The sequence below is a fragment of the Drosophila mojavensis genome, unplaced genomic scaffold (genome assembly GCF_018153725.1).
Source record: "Drosophila mojavensis isolate 15081-1352.22 unplaced genomic scaffold, ASM1815372v1 contig_136, whole genome shotgun sequence".
NCBI lineage: Eukaryota > Metazoa > Arthropoda > Insecta > Diptera > Drosophilidae > Drosophila > Drosophila mojavensis.
Genome location: NW_025318667.1, coordinates 1,406,952 through 1,422,096, shown reverse-complemented (window position 1 = coordinate 1,422,096; position 15,145 = coordinate 1,406,952). Strand labels below are relative to the sequence as shown.

Below are 15,145 nucleotides of genomic sequence, written 5' to 3'. Positions count from 1 at the left end.
AGCAGCAGCAGCAGCAGCAGCAACAACAACTGCAAATGCAATTGCATCAACAACTGCAGCAGCAGTTAGCATTTCAAATGCAATCCCAACTGGCTACGCCAGTGCAGTCAATGAAGGTTCCGTCCACTTCGCTGCCACAGCCGCAGTCGCTGCCACAGGCGCCGCTGCCTAGTCAAATGCCTGTAAGATATTATTTTAGCTGCAGCTGTAGCTACTTCCATACTAATCTAAATCCTTGTCTGTTGTAGAAATTGCCGCAGCCGCCGCTGTTCTGGCAGCGCGAGGCTCAACAGCATCAGGCCAAGATGCAGTCGGATATGATTGCCACTCAGCAGTGGGACATGCCAGCGGCTCCAAACGTGATGCGCCCACAGCTGATCAGGCCGCAGCCACAGCAACCACAGCAGCCACAGCAGGCAGCGCAGACGCCGCAGCAGCTGCTGCTGCAACAACATTTGCAGCGACTCGCTAATGCAGCTCTGCAAACGCTCCTGCCAACGCCTCAGCTAGCTCAACAGCTGCCACAGCAGCAGCAGCACCACCAACAACAACCACCGATAGTTCCGTCACTTGACGTGCCAAAATCGAACGGCGGCGCCTACCACAAGGGCTATGTTCACTACAACAGTAGCAACAACTTCAACAACTACAACAGCGGCAACATCGGCAACATCGGCAACAACAACAACAACAACGCCCCAACCTTCTTTGCCAATAACAGCAGCAACTACACAGGCAACAACAGCAACAATGGCAACAACGGGAACAACAATCGTCAGCTGGATGGCAGCTTCTTTGGCAACGGGAGTCAACGTCGCACCTCGATCCAAGACTTTGTGCCCATTCAGGCCTATCGCCCCAAGAAAACTCAGCGTCCGGCTGACGGGGAAGCTCTAGCTGCTCCAGCTCAAGGCGGGCAGGCATTGGTAAGATGGATCAACCAATTAGCTGATTGAGTGACTGATCAAACTTTGATTGACTGATTGATTGGCTGATTGATTGACTGAACTGATTGTTCAGCAAACTTCACATACTGTATTTATATCTATTGCCGTCTCGCTTGCAGGATAAATACGAAAAGACCAACAACAGCGCCGCTCTCCATGATCCGCTAAAGGAGAACACCCCAACTAATTCTACGGCAACAATAACTGTCGCAGTGCAGTCAACTGAGGACGAGGCCAGCTCGGAGTTAATGAGAACCCTCAAGATAATGGTAAATATTTCAAAATAATCCTTAAACAGTGAACGAGGTGGAGAATCACACATCTTCGTAGCTGTGGGCGGAATATGGACTCTAATAATATATAGTTGCCCAAGCGAAGAGAGAGGTTGATAAATATTTAGAATATTCCGCTTAGCTAAGTGGAATATGGCTGAGTTTTTAAATTATGTGTAGATGGGAGAGAGGGAGAGGGAGAGAGACTGAGAGACAGAGATGGATATAGGTAGGGAGAGACACAGATACTGAACCAGGGCGAGAGACAAAGAGAGAGACAGAAACAAGGACGAATGAAAGAGAGACACAAGAAGGGGGAAGTAAAGAGAGTGAGAGAGAGACATTAACAGATAGAGTGAGATAGAACGATAATGAGAGGAATATTACTATCACCTAATAATATCTATCTCTCTCTATCACTTTCTAGCCTTCAGGTGCTGAAGCCACTGGAGGAAGCAAAGAGGAGTCCGTGCTTATAAAGGTAATATACACACATACATATACATTTGTTCTATGTAAATAGTGACATTCGTATATATTCCACAGCCAAAGGTGGTTCGTAAGCCGCGTGTTCCGCGCATTGGAGCCAAATTCGATCTGGAGTACATCATGCCCTAAACAGGACTCTGACGTGAAAAGGAATAAGACTAAATGAAGAATCCTCAAAATATACTCTTGTCAGAGTTATTTTCGTTCGTTTTAGTTTTATTTTGCATCTGCATAATTCTAGATTCTATATTTTCCATCTTTTTATTTTTCTCACTTTTTTTTTTTTTAATGTTTGTGGAGCAGCGATAGCTCCTTTCGACTGCTATGAATAGACATTAGTATTATATATAGAGCGCTATGTTTGTATAGTTATATATATCATTTTATATATGTCTATATATATATATATAATTGTGTATATATCATCTCAAACTCCTAAGCTCACACACAAGAAAAAAAAAAAAAAATAAAAATAACAACGTAGGAAATGAGAAATGAAAACGAAAACTGAAATTGAAATAAACACAAGTTTGTTACTGGAAAACAAAATATAAATGTTAGAGAATATACTTATACCATAATTGTAGGTGTAAGAGTGTAAAGCCTTCCAAAAACAAAGCGAACAAGAGACAACTCGAAAGAGCGGGAGGAAGAGAGATAGAGAGCTAGATAAAGTAATCTTTTCTCAAGAAAAAAGAGTTTTATTCAAATTCCGTAGAATTTAAGCTTCTGTACGTGAGTTACGAAGGTAAAGGTTTGTTTTATCAATCAGAAATTTATTTAACTACAATTTATTTAAAAAAATTTGTATTTATTTAAAAAAATGGCTTTTAAGATAAACCGTAGACATTTAAGAGAAAGAGAGATAGACAAACGCCTATGTGTACCTAAAGAACTCATTAAATCTCGAAAATGACACGCCTGAATTGTATTATTTTTCAATTTTCAGAAATTATTCATTTATTAGCAACAATAAATAAACGTGTACCAATATGCGCGACTGCACTGTAAGCGGGTGCAGCTCAACTTGTATTGCGCTGTGTCTTAACTAACTGAAACATGCACTGGATCAGAAGTGAGTGGTTTGTGTCTTAGCTAACAGTTGCTAGTTTTTGGCATCGCACAGCATTTCAAAATTGTATGTGATTATACAATTCATTTAAATTACGTACTTTTGTCTAAGTATTTTGCAGTTGGCAGCAAAGCGGTTGAAAACGCTCGCGAGCATTGTCGGATTTGGTTTGTGTCTCGGCTGCACAGTCATGTTTACACTGCTGTCCTGTGATATTGAGTATTACTTGTTCTTCGTGCAGCTGAGACGATGACGCAGTATATCGACCTTTGATAGTTTTAGATGGCGTCCACAGCTCTCGCAATGATGATCGCTGCCACCGCGGGAGCTGCTCGTGGGCGCCACAGTCACGTCCCGCTCGTTAGATACACGTGCTCGCTGTTGTGCCTTGCACTCAGGGCGATGCAGCAGCTGATCCAACACATCGAACTGCTCCAGCTCGTAATCACAGCGAGGACACTGCCAGGGCTGGGCTTGAAGTGCCGTCTCCATGGCCAGCGTCCAGGGCAGCTCGGCCAAGCAGCCATAGACCACATGCTCGGAGACGTTGAGGCCGCCCTTCTCCTCGTTCACGCTGAGCGGAAAGTCGGCGGCAAAAGGGTTCGATGAGAGGGAGGCGAGTCGATAGGTTGGAGGCGAGCGGGTGTAGAGCGTCTTCTGGTCGGCAGGCAGCAGCCGCTTAATGCTGTACGCAACATCCAAACTCATAAAGTCCAGCAGATCAGACCACAGCGAATCGCTGCCTACGTGGAGAGGCGCAGCAGCAACGGAACTCGAGTCATTACTGCTGCTGTTGAGCTCTGCAAGAGAAGCAATTGGTTTAGTTGCATGAGATCTGTCTCTTGGTCTTGGTCTTGGTCTACGCACCGTTGAGCTTATCGTAGAGGCGACTGCTCCAGCGTCTCCTCAGCTCGATGGCCTTGCTCAGCAGCTGCAGCCCGCTGCCCGGCTGTGGAAAGTCCAAGCCCAGCCAGCCATCGCAGACGATGCGCGAGAGGCCCACGTTTGTGTCGATGGCGTAGCCAAAGAGCAGCAGCGTCTGAGCTGCTGGCAAGCGGATGCAGTTCATCAGATATGGCTTCGCTGTTTCCAATAACGATCTGGGTGGGCGAATAGAGGACGATAATTACTAGACTGGACTGGATGATATAGAGATTCACTCACTGATAGCAGAGCAGCTGGTGGCGCTCGCTGAGCGGCTGCTTGGGCGTGTAGTAGAAGGGCTTCTCCTGCAGATCGCTCTCTGTGAGCTTGAGCAGCTCGAAGTCCTTGGCAAAGTGCGAGTTTGGGTGCAGCGAGAGAAATGGCTTGAGTTGCGTGTGGAAGAACTGCTGGCTGGCGCCCTTGCAGTAGTTGAACTCGTCCGCAATGGCCAGCTGTGGATAGAAGCCGCTCACCAGGAGCAGCTTCAGCAGCACGACGTCCCGATGGCTGCTCAAGTGGGCGGAGCGAGCGAGCAGCGTTAGCTGGCGATGATCATGGCGCAGCCGGAAGTCCACGTCGCGCATATCCTCGCCCAGCTCCTCGTCGTCTTCCTGCTCCGCCTCATGGGGCTGGCGCTTGAGCAGCTTGCGCTGCCTGGGCTGCTCGTAGCGCTGGCGCCGCTTCAACGCCTTCAACTGGCGCAGCTCGCCATGACGACGCGCACGCTCCCTGCTGTCCAGCTGCTCATTCTTGGGCGTGGCCATGCGACAGCTCTCGAGTATGCGCTGGAACTGCTGGCGCAGCTTGCACAGCTCGTAGAAGCGCTGCTCCTCGATGCCCAGCTTTTGGCACCACTTCCTGGTGCTCTCCCTGGACATCTTCAGCTGCAGCCACTCGTGGAAGGCGCGCATCAGCGTGAAGAGGTCGCCCTGATCCGACTCGTACTGCTGGCGCTCGCGTTCGCAACGCTGATCGGTGAAGGCGCGCGTCGTCAGCGGGTTCTGCACGCTCAGCATGGCGGCCAACGTGAGCAGCTGCTCGAGCTCGGGAAACACGCAGCCCATGAGCAGCATCTTGCCAATCGACAGCTCAACGGGCAAGTGGGCCAGCGAGCTGCCCAGCGGCGTGATCTTCTCCTCCACGCTCAAGGCGCACTGCACAGGAAGAGGAGAGAGGGGGAGAGAGAGAGAAGTGATTAGAGCTTGCCCTTCAATAGCTGATCGGCTTCCATCTTACATGCTGCTTGAGTGAGAGAATCGTCTGCTCTATGCGCTCCGCGTCGGGCGCCTCTATGAAGGGAAAGGCGCGCACATCCGGCAAGCCCATGGAGACCATTTGCAGCAGCATTGTGTCCAGGGGCACGCGATAGATCTCCGGCAAGGGGTATGCCTCAAAGGCGTCGAATTGCTGCTGTGTGTAGAGTCTGAAGCAGACCTGAAAGAGACGGCAATAGTCAGCAAGTGGCATGCGGCATGTGGAGCATGTGAAGTTACTAACGCCTGGGCCTGTGCGTCCAGCGCGACCTTTGCGCTGCTCCGCTGAGGATTTGGATACCCAGAACTCCTTGAGCCGCTGCCCCTTGCAGCTGGCGTCGTAGCTCATCTCTTTGACCTTGCCCGAGTCAATGACGAAGCGGACGCCGTCGACTGTCAGCGACGTCTCAGCTATGTTCGTCGAGACGATGCACTTGCGCATGCCGTCGGGCGCATAGTCAAAGACCTTATCCTGCTCCGCCAGCGCCAAGCCACTGTGCAGTGGCAGCAGCAGCCAGTGGGTCTGCTCCTTGGCGTATTCCTGGACTGCATCGCAAACGACATCGATTTCGTTGACGCCGCTGACAAAGATCAGCACATCGCCACGTTCAGTGGCTGCAAGGAGAAGACCCATTAGAATTGTACTGGTCATAGGTGGGGGCTCCTCTTACTTGGATATTGCTGGTCAATGAGGCTGAGCACTTGGATGAACGGCGCCGGGTCGAGTCGCGAGCTCTTCTCCCGCTTATTGCCGGCTGTGGCTTGTCCCGCCTTCAGCTCCAGCGCCGGAGGCGGCATATACTTCAGCTTGATGGGAAACAGGCGACCTGGCACTTGCAGCAGGCGTGCGCCCTCCTCCTTGAAGTAGCCATGGAAGAGCTCCACATTGATCGTTGCCGACATCAGAATCAACTTCAATTGCGGCTTGGCGCGCAGCAAGCATTTCGTGACGCCCAGCAGAAAGTCACCGAAGAGATTGCGCTCGTGTATCTCATCGAGAATGAGCACATCGTACTGCTCCAAATTGTCCGCCATTGCCAGCTGCCGCAGGAGCAAGCCCTCAGTAATGAACAGAATATGCGTGTGCTGAGTTCTGTTCCGCTCGAAGCGTATCTGGAAGCCCACTTTGCTGCCATAGTCGTCCAGCAGCTCGTGGGCTACTCTCTTCGAGAGCGAGACGCAGGCCAAGCGACGTGGCTGTGTGCAAGCTGGAGAGTAAAAGAGACAAATGATTGAGATAGGTTATATAGAGTAGAAGTTCGCTAACAGAGCTTGGTAGCTCTGATGTAGGCTAGACTTGCCTATGCTGCGGTAGCCAAATTCGTAAAGATATTGTGGCACTTGCGTTGACTTTCCACAGCCCGTGTCGCCGGCAACGATGAGCACACGGCTGGCCTCTAGCGAGCTACGCAAGTCCTGCTTGAAGCGGGCGATGGGTAGCGCCTTTTGAGCTTCCCTCAGTTTCTTGATGCGATTAAATTTCTCTTTTTGCTTGAAGTCCAAGTAGATGAGCACCAGCTGCTGGAATTGTGCTTGTAGCTCGTCACCCTCGCAGTCTTTGACCTGTTCCTCGTCCAGCTGCAGGGGCAGGTGCTTGCTCTTATGATAGGGCTGCGGTTGCTCATGCTCGGAATCGTTGAGCAGGCAGGGTAACACCGGCTGCCCCATGCTACGCAGCATAGACTCATATTTGTTGACAAACTGCCAGAAATCTGATGCATTTTCTACGAGGCTGACCGGATGCCTGGTGCTCTTGGTGAACAGGTGTCCACTTAATGCTGATTTGTGATCCAAAAAGCTAAAATCCACCAAATTAAGAGGCTGACGCGCGGAATTATGCCGTTTTCTACTTGTTTTGCCCGATCTGTAGCTCATTTTCAGAAGTAAACAAATAGCGATGGCAAATGGCAATCGATGAACGGCAATAGTTTCTATCGAAATTCAGGCCATCAGCTGTGGAGGCTATTCAAATGCACTTGATTTTGGTTTTATTTGATTTTCTTTTTTTTATTTGTTTAGCTTTAAACAGGGCTCAATAAAAGTATATCTAAATGTTACCACATGGCACGCTGCACTCCAGACAGCTTGTTATAATCGGCCAGGTGTCGCCACACAATGCGGCTAAGTCGATATTTGTGGACTACGCCGCGCGGCCGTGACGTAAGTGCGCAACGTTCTCGCACGCGAACCAGTGAGGAGTCCCTTGGAAATGCGGCTATCTCAGCATCCGCCAACTCGCGGAGCTCAACGGGCAGTATGTCATTCTTCCGTAGCGAGTTTACACGCAAGCGGTCCTTGGCATGTTCGCTGACACATTTGCGACGTTTGACATCGCGTATCATACGCCAGTCGGCATATTTGGTGCGCACTTGCTGCAACTGGGGGAGAAACAAATTTGAATGAATTTTATTTGTTGGAATATATGTTACGACTTACGCCACATCCAGCGATTTGAACGCTTTGGCTAACGAAGCTTCCGAGCTTAGCCAAGGAGTTCATGTTATTTACTTCACAATTGTTTCAAACGACTCACAAGTTGCTCATATCGATATAATCAGTCCCCTTTCTTACCTATCGATAATGTATTCTCGCATTGACAGCTGTTGTTCCTAACTATTGTTTGAATGTCAGTTTTTTTGTGAGAAAATTTAATACGAATTTTATTGAAGTTTTGTTCTAAATGAAGTAAAATAATGTGTGTGGCTCTGTTAATGGTTTAGATATATATACTGGCAATACTATACAAACGCATTACATTCATTTTAAGTAATAAATCATACGTTTTATATAACACGACTGGGTAGCCCGCTATTGCTGCTTCTTCTTGCGATTGGAGGGTGTTGCACAGCTGTGATTCTTGTGCCTCTGCAGAACGGCACAAACGAATAAAAATCCAATATTTTTCCCATAAACTAATTTAAATGTGAGTATAATATCATCTTTATTTTATAATATCGTGAATTATGTGAATCATTCACACGGCGCGTGCACAAAAGAAAATCAGGTGCAAAATATAATAAATCGAATTGTCAACATTTGCCATTCGAATCGACGCGCAAACACATGCTGTGCATGTGTATATTGCGTTGATGTTTGCTGTCTCACCGTCAAGACGAAATTTTGCTCGTGGTCGCGGTGTATTTTACACAGAATTTTATAAATATATATTTTTAAACGCCGTGCGTGTGTGTAATTTTTTTTTTGTTCATGTGCCTTGGTGAAAAGGAAATTAATTATACGCACGCTGAATTAGCGCTTCAACAATAATAGAATACCTCTACCCTTCATAAAATAGCCAAACGGAAGCATTTTTAATCCGGTGCAAAAGTAGCAGCTGAAGAAGAAGCAGCACAGCAAAACGTCGAAGATGCCTTCCAGCGATCCACTGCCGCCCAAAGAGGCTGCACTCTTCCGTAAATTACTGGTAAGTGCAGTATATATGTATACATATTTCTGCACATGTATGCATATGTATTGGAGCGTATATATGTACATGTATGCTCTGCTAAGTCGCCGGCTACAATTCCAATTGCGGCTCCCATACAAGACCCAACACACATACACACTCACACCTATGCGCTCACGCACACACACAGTTTATCATGTGCTTTTTCGTTGCGCCTATTTTTGGTATTACAGAGAAAAAACAAAAGCAATAAGAACAAAACTGATTAGAAACATTACCAATTGGATTTGTTAGTTGTCGAAGAGTGCTGCCCCTGCCAAAAAAAATGCTAACTGGATTTTTAATGCATTGTTTTGGCACGTAGTTCATAGCATAACCTCAAAAAGTGGGGCGGGCTTTTGAAAAGGGCTGAATAACAAGCCAAAGTATGAGAAGTTCTAGTTGTAACTGCAATTTTATGTTACTTTAGGTATATGTGTATCTGCACTTAATTTAATTACATTCGTATTTGCTCACCTGTCATGCAGAAATGCTACGAAATGAAGCAGTACAAAAATGGCCTCAAACTGGCCAAGCAAATCCTATCAAATCCGAAGTTCACGGAACATGGCGAAACGCTGGCCATGAAGGGCCTAACACTGAACGGACTTGGGCGCCGTGAGGAGGCGTATAAGTATGTCCGCATGGGCCTGAGGAACGATTTGCGCTCTCACGTCTGCTGGCATGTCTATGGCCTGCTGCAGCGTAGCGACAAAAAGTATGACGAGGCAATCAAATGCTATCGCAATGCCCTCAAATGGGAGAAGGACAACTTGCAAATATTGAAAGATCTGTCGCTGCTGCAAATACAAATGCGAGACTTGGAGGGCTACAAGGAGACGCGTCATCATCTGTTCACGCTGCGGCCATCGCAGCACGCCTCATGGACTGGCTTCGCGATGAGCTATCATCTGCTGGGTGAGCATATGATGGCGAATAATATACTCGAGACGTTTAGCCAGTCGCAGACATCAATTGTAAGTGCGAGAATAGTTGGACTATATATTGTTGTTAATCTGTACATCTCTCCCTCTCTCTCTCTCTCTCTCTGTTGCCCTGTTGATCTGTTTCCCTTCATTTAGGAGGCCCACGATTATCGCCAGTCGGAGCTGCTGCTCTATCAGAATCAGATACTCATCGAAGCGCACCAGCTGCAGCAGGCGCTGGATCATTTGCTTAAGTTTGAGCCACAGATTGTGGACAAGTTGGCTGTGCGCGAAACTCTCGGCGATTTGTATATTAAGCTGAAGCAGGAGGATAAGGCGGTGCCCATATATGAATCCCTGATCCAGCGGAATCCGGAGAATGTGCTCTACTACAAACAATATATGACGGCCCGTCGCGTCAGCTCCCCAAGCGATATCGTGGCTGTTTATCGCGAGTTTCAGCAACAATATCCACGCGCGCTCTGTCCACGTCGCCTGCCTTTAGACATTGCCAGCGGCGATGAGTTCCGCGTCGTGGCCGATGAATATTTGCGACGTGGCCTTCGAAAGGGTATTCCTCCATTGTTTGTCAATGTGCGTTCGCTGCACCAGCAGCCGGAAAAGGCGAACATCATCGAGTCGCTAACGCTGCAATACTTTGAGAATTTAACGCGTTCCGGTCACTTTTCCCGGGAAGATGCCGATGCTGGTATGCCGGTTGAGCCAGCCTCTGCTTTGGTCTGGACCGCATTGTTTCTGGCCCAGCACTATGATTATATGCGCGATACGAACCGAGCATTGGAATACATCAATGTCGCCATTGATCATACACCAACGCTGATTGAGTTGCTTATCACGAAAGGGCGGATTTTTAAGCATGCAGGCGATGCTGTGGAGGCCTACGTGTGGCTCGAAGAGGCCCAGAGCATGGACACGGCCGATCGGTAGACTATATACTCTATACATATTACTATTGTGCACCCATCTAAAACTCCCACTTGCAGCTACATCAACTCCAAGTGCGCCAAGTATATGCTGCGCGCCAATATGATTAGCGAGGCCGAGGATATCTGTGCGAAGTTCACCCGTGAAGGCGTCTCGGCTATGGACAATTTGAATGAGATGCAATGCATGTGGTTCCAGACGGAGTGTGCCTTGGCCTTCCAGCGCATGGGTCGATGGGGCGAGGCGCTTAAGAAATGCCACGAAGTGGATCGTCACTTTGCCGAGATCATTGAGGATCAGTTCGATTTTCATACCTATTGCATGCGCAAGATGACATTGCGCGCTTACGTTGGACTATTGCGACTGGAGGATGTCCTACGGCGTCATCCATTCTACTTCAAGGCGGCCAAGTGTGGGATTGAGGTCTATATGCGTCTCTACGATAAGCCACTCAAGTCGGAGGCAACCATTGAGGAAATTGACATCGGTGCGGCAAGAACATCCGTCACAGAATACCTATATGTACATATAAATAAATGATTGCTAACTGTGATCCTTTGCAGAGAACCTTCCGCCATCGGAGCTGAAGAAGCTGCGCAGTAAACAGCGCAAGGCCAAGAAGAAAGCCGAACTGGAGAGCGCACAGGCTGCCCAGGCGCAGGTGAAGCGCGAACAGCATCAGAAATCGAAACAGCAAGCCAACCAGGAAACCGATCCGGATGCACCGCAACTAGACGAGCTGATCCCCGAGAAACTGGAGCGCACCGACGAGCCGTTGGAGAAGGCAATTGAGTTCTTAAAGCCGCTGCAGCAGTTTGCCAAAGAGCGCATTGAAACGCATTTATTGGCCTTCGAGGTGTACTATCGAAAGAATAAGCTGCTCCTCATGCTGCAATCGATACTGCGTGCGCGTGCTGTCAATCCAGAGCACCCCGTGCTGCATAGCTGTATCATCCGATTTATGAAAGCGCTGGCCAATGCCAAGAAATTGGAGCCGTTCAACGAGCATGTGCAGCAAGTGCTGGATAAGGCCACCAAAGAACTGATAGGCACCAAGACGCCACAGCAGTTGAATGACGAATTCATTGCCAAGCATCATGCTACTTCCATATTGCATTTATATGAGGGCGCACGCGGTCTCTACGAGCTGGATCCTAGCAAAAAGCAAACAGCCATCAAGCTGATCACCAGCTTCAATCTGAGCAAGATGCGATTAGAGGTATTTTTCTCATATATCTGTATACTGTATATCAAGTACTATATCTGTGTGTGTGTGTGTGTGTTTTCCATGTGACTTGCAGGAGGCCGTTCAGGTTTATACGGCGTTGCGGGATGGCGATATCTTTGGGGAGTGCGAGAAGGAGGCGGACGAGTATAAGCTGTTGTGCCAGCAACGTTTCCAATATGCGCGCATCTTCCGCAACGTTGAGGAGCTGGAGGCGCAGCTGCAGGAGAAGGAGGCAGCCAAGCTGCGTGCCGAGGAGGAGCAGCAGCAGCTCAATCATCTCGATTCAAATGAGGTGTCTGTAACGTCGACGCCAGCGTCCATTGCGGCAGCATCTTAGAAGCAACATTGGGGCAAAAGCGACAGCAACACTAACAATAACAATATTAACAGCAACAACAACAACAACAACAACAATTGCAACAGACTTTACTGCAACAGCAACTTGAAGTACTGCAGTAAACCCAATTTTATCGACAACAGCAAAAGCAACAGCAGCAACAACAACAACAATAACAATAATAAAAGAAAACTATATTAACAAAACAAACAAAACAAACAAAAAACAACAGCAGGCAGCGAGAGCAAGCGAAGCAACAAAATTCTTCAGTTAACTAGAATTGCGGGGGTCGCTGAGGAGAAGCATGAATCGGTTTTATTTTTCGTTTTGTACACTCACACACACACACATACACACATGCACAGACACGCATTGGAATGTGCTTTGTGTAAGCGAGCTAACTTTATACAACATGAGCCCATACACACACACACACACCCAAGCACACACACGCATACATATTACTTTATGTATAGTTAATAATGCAGCAGATGCAGAGGCGGCAGCAACCAAGGTGGCAACGTAAAAGCTTATAAATAAATAAATGAACAATAATAATAATAATAGCAAGAACAACAAGCAACCAAATGAGTGAAGGCAACAACAAAACAACTAACGAAAATTGTTATAGAACTTTTTACACTTTATAAATCGTAAATTTTGACCGTTTTTCTCTTTTACTTTTACTTCGAAACAAGAAAAAAATCCTAACTTAAATGAAAAACTGAATCGAAAGAAATGTAAAGGAACGCAATGAAAATGAAAGAGAAGGCGAGAGCGAGAGAGGAGTCCGGATATATATAAATGCCCAAAACCAATTGATTGTTCAGTCTTAGCTATATATTTAGTATAGATTTAGTTAAGAACTAAATGTAGCCTAACCTAATTTTTATACAAATCGAGCTTCGTTCGAGTTTATTTTTGAGTCGTAGCTTGCTAGATATTAGACGAGTCTATGTATATTGCTATATGATATATGCTAAAGCTCAATGTGATTTGCTATATATTATATAGATTGATAACAGCTGATTGAGTTATAGAGAAACATTTGAGTGAGTAAAAGGAAACTACATATGATCTGGCAGCAAATAATTTTAGAGCTGAATTCGTTCCTAAATGAATCTGTTGGATGTTTCTCTGACAATCTATAAATCTATATCTATGTATGTCTATAAGTATGTGTAAATGGGTCTCTGGATAGATAGATAACTATGCAAACGAGCTGTTCGGATGTGTGTGCCTATCTCAAGTAGTCTTAGCATGCATAACTTGGATGGGTTCTTCGCTTAGGAACCTAATACACATTGATATAGATTAAGTTTAAATCATATGCTATGCTGTTCTGTCTATGTACCTCACATAACTCTACAATATCAGAGTAACGATTGTCTAGGCACTTCGACTGGCAGCTACCCTGTATACATACACATACAATAAGTACACACAGACATATACATATGCACACCCGCACTCACACACACACACCGAAGCACAGCTGCTTTGTATATCTGTATGTATGGATAATTTGTGCTATTCCTTTAACATTGGCCCGAAAAAATTTATTTTGCATTTAAGTTCAACTCTTGTAAACTTGTGTCTTTCCCTGTTTAGCTAAAAAGTAGATCCATTAGTCACGATTCTGTGCTTATCCACAAGGACAACTAAGGTAAGTTATGCGGTCTGTAAAGTTGATCTCAGCTGGCTTGTTGTACCTTGCCTTGCACTGATTGCTTGATGAACTGCTAACTGCAGCAGCTGCTACGCTGCACACGTAGTCAGTGAATTGTGAATTGTGTCAATCACTCGGCCAGTCAATCAATTAGCCATCATTCAACAAGCTGCCCATGAGTCGTTTCGGTTTGTTTATCAATCAATCAATCAGTAAGTTGACCAATTACTCAGTCCATCAATCAGATAATTGAAAAGTAGTCTGAGAGTACGATTCAGTCTTTCGAGATGTCAATCAATAATCAATATAAACTAGGTCTGTCAATCAATCATAATTCAATCTGTACGTTCATTATCAGATTAATCAGTTTATTAGTCAATCAATCCACCAGTCATGTCAAGCTGCCTCAATCAGCCAATAGTCATGTCCTTCAGTCAATCAATGAATTAGTATCACCATTAGTCAATCAATCAATCGATATGTTCATTAGTCTGACGGTCATGCAGTCAATCAGTCAGTCAGCGCATCTGTTGGTCAATCAGACATCCAATTAGCAATTCACTAAGTCAATCAGCCAGTCAATGGGTGGGGCAATCAGTCAATCTCTCTGTTAAGCTGTCAATCAATCAGTCCGTCTCTTGTCTACTCGGCATCGAGAGTCGCACTCAATCGGTCTATCTGGCTGTCAATCAGTGACTCAGCCGGTCAAGTCAATTCGTCCATTGCAATTCGGCATGTCGGCCAATTAAACTGCATCATTCAGTCAATCAGTCAGTCACGTCTTGAGGCCAACATTATAATTGTAATTAAACAGGAAAAGCCATTTTCCCCATATGCATTCGTCTCCTTTGAGTGAATATGTTAAATGTGAAAATAAATTGGAAATATGAAAGCCCAGCGCCTTGCATTATGGTTGCGAGGCAGACGCAGATGCGGCGACAGCTGGACGGGGAACGGGCGCGGGGCAGGGGGAGAGGCCGGTGTGTTGCCGGAGCAGCTGCAGGTGCAGCGCTGCACAAGAGCGTTTAAAAACATATGAAACACTAAATGATTCGCACACGTGCCGAAAAATAAAAATAAATAAAGAAAAACACACACACACACAGAGAACATAAAATGCAAAATAAATGCGAGACTGTCTGGAGAGAGCGGCAGGCGCACAGTGGTAAGTAATCCATTTGCATGGGCTGCAAATTAATTTTTCAAATGCAAATAGATTGAAATTCTAAGAAACTCATTGGCATAGCTCATCAAACTGTCAATTGAAAGTCACTCAGTCCAGTCCGTCTGGTCGTCAATTCACAGACAATGGATTATTGATTGATTGACTCTGACAATTAATCAATCAGTCAAAAAGTCTGTCAATCAGAGTGAATCTCTGTATAAGTTAAAGATTAATTATTATAATTATAGATAATTATGGATTACTCCAACAATTTATAGGTCAATCAGTCTTTTAAGTAGTTAGTCAATCAGTTATTAAATCAGCTATTCTATCGGTCAGTCAGTCAATGACGTACGATCTACACCTAAAGTATTCTCCCCTAAGTTACTTAATCAATCAAACCTTTAGGCGGTCGATTATAGCTGCAATCAATCAATCAACGAGTTTCCACTTTATCAGTCAATCATATATGT

General features: G+C 46.2%; 4 protein-coding genes across 4 annotated transcripts; 2 read left to right on the top strand and 2 right to left on the bottom strand.

Moving 5' to 3' along the window:
- The first annotated feature begins 7 nt into the window (after positions 1-7).
- On the top strand, positions 8-2,626 carry LOC116804582 (transcription factor mef2A-like). The gene is made up of 5 exons (XM_032732859.2): positions 8-182; positions 249-926; positions 1,067-1,216; positions 1,647-1,700; positions 1,766-2,626. Exons 1-5 carry the CDS (start codon positions 36-38, stop codon positions 1,835-1,837), a joined length of 1,101 nt encoding a protein of 366 aa, XP_032588750.1. The 5' UTR covers positions 8-35; the 3' UTR covers positions 1,838-2,626.
- An 8-nt stretch (positions 2,627-2,634) lies between these two features.
- On the bottom strand, positions 2,635-6,921 carry LOC6585647 (probable ATP-dependent RNA helicase DHX34). The gene is made up of 7 exons (XM_002011239.4): positions 6,259-6,921; positions 5,629-6,165; positions 5,202-5,572; positions 4,941-5,138; positions 3,945-4,858; positions 3,648-3,880; positions 2,635-3,580 (listed from the first exon to the last, which is right to left on the bottom strand). The coding sequence occupies exons 1-7, from the start codon at positions 6,830-6,832 to the stop codon at positions 3,003-3,005; spliced, it is 3,405 nt and encodes a 1,134-aa protein (XP_002011275.1). The 5' UTR covers positions 6,833-6,921; the 3' UTR covers positions 2,635-3,002.
- Positions 6,922-6,937: 16 nt separating this feature from the next.
- LOC6585648 (28S ribosomal protein S14, mitochondrial) lies at positions 6,938-7,492 on the bottom strand. Its single transcript, XM_002011240.4, has 2 exons — positions 7,394-7,492; positions 6,938-7,335 (listed from the first exon to the last, which is right to left on the bottom strand). The coding sequence occupies exons 1-2, from the start codon at positions 7,454-7,456 to the stop codon at positions 7,012-7,014; spliced, it is 387 nt and encodes a 128-aa protein (XP_002011276.1). The 5' UTR covers positions 7,457-7,492; the 3' UTR covers positions 6,938-7,011.
- A 296-nt stretch (positions 7,493-7,788) lies between these two features.
- Positions 7,789-12,507, top strand: LOC6585649 (N-alpha-acetyltransferase 16, NatA auxiliary subunit). Its single transcript, XM_015160975.3, has 7 exons — positions 7,789-7,880; positions 8,253-8,381; positions 8,891-9,379; positions 9,485-10,272; positions 10,333-10,760; positions 10,837-11,492; positions 11,575-12,507. Exons 2-7 carry the CDS (start codon positions 8,325-8,327, stop codon positions 11,836-11,838), a joined length of 2,682 nt encoding a protein of 893 aa, XP_015016461.1. The 5' UTR covers positions 7,789-7,880; positions 8,253-8,324; the 3' UTR covers positions 11,839-12,507.
- The last annotated feature ends 2,638 nt before the right edge of the window (positions 12,508-15,145 follow it).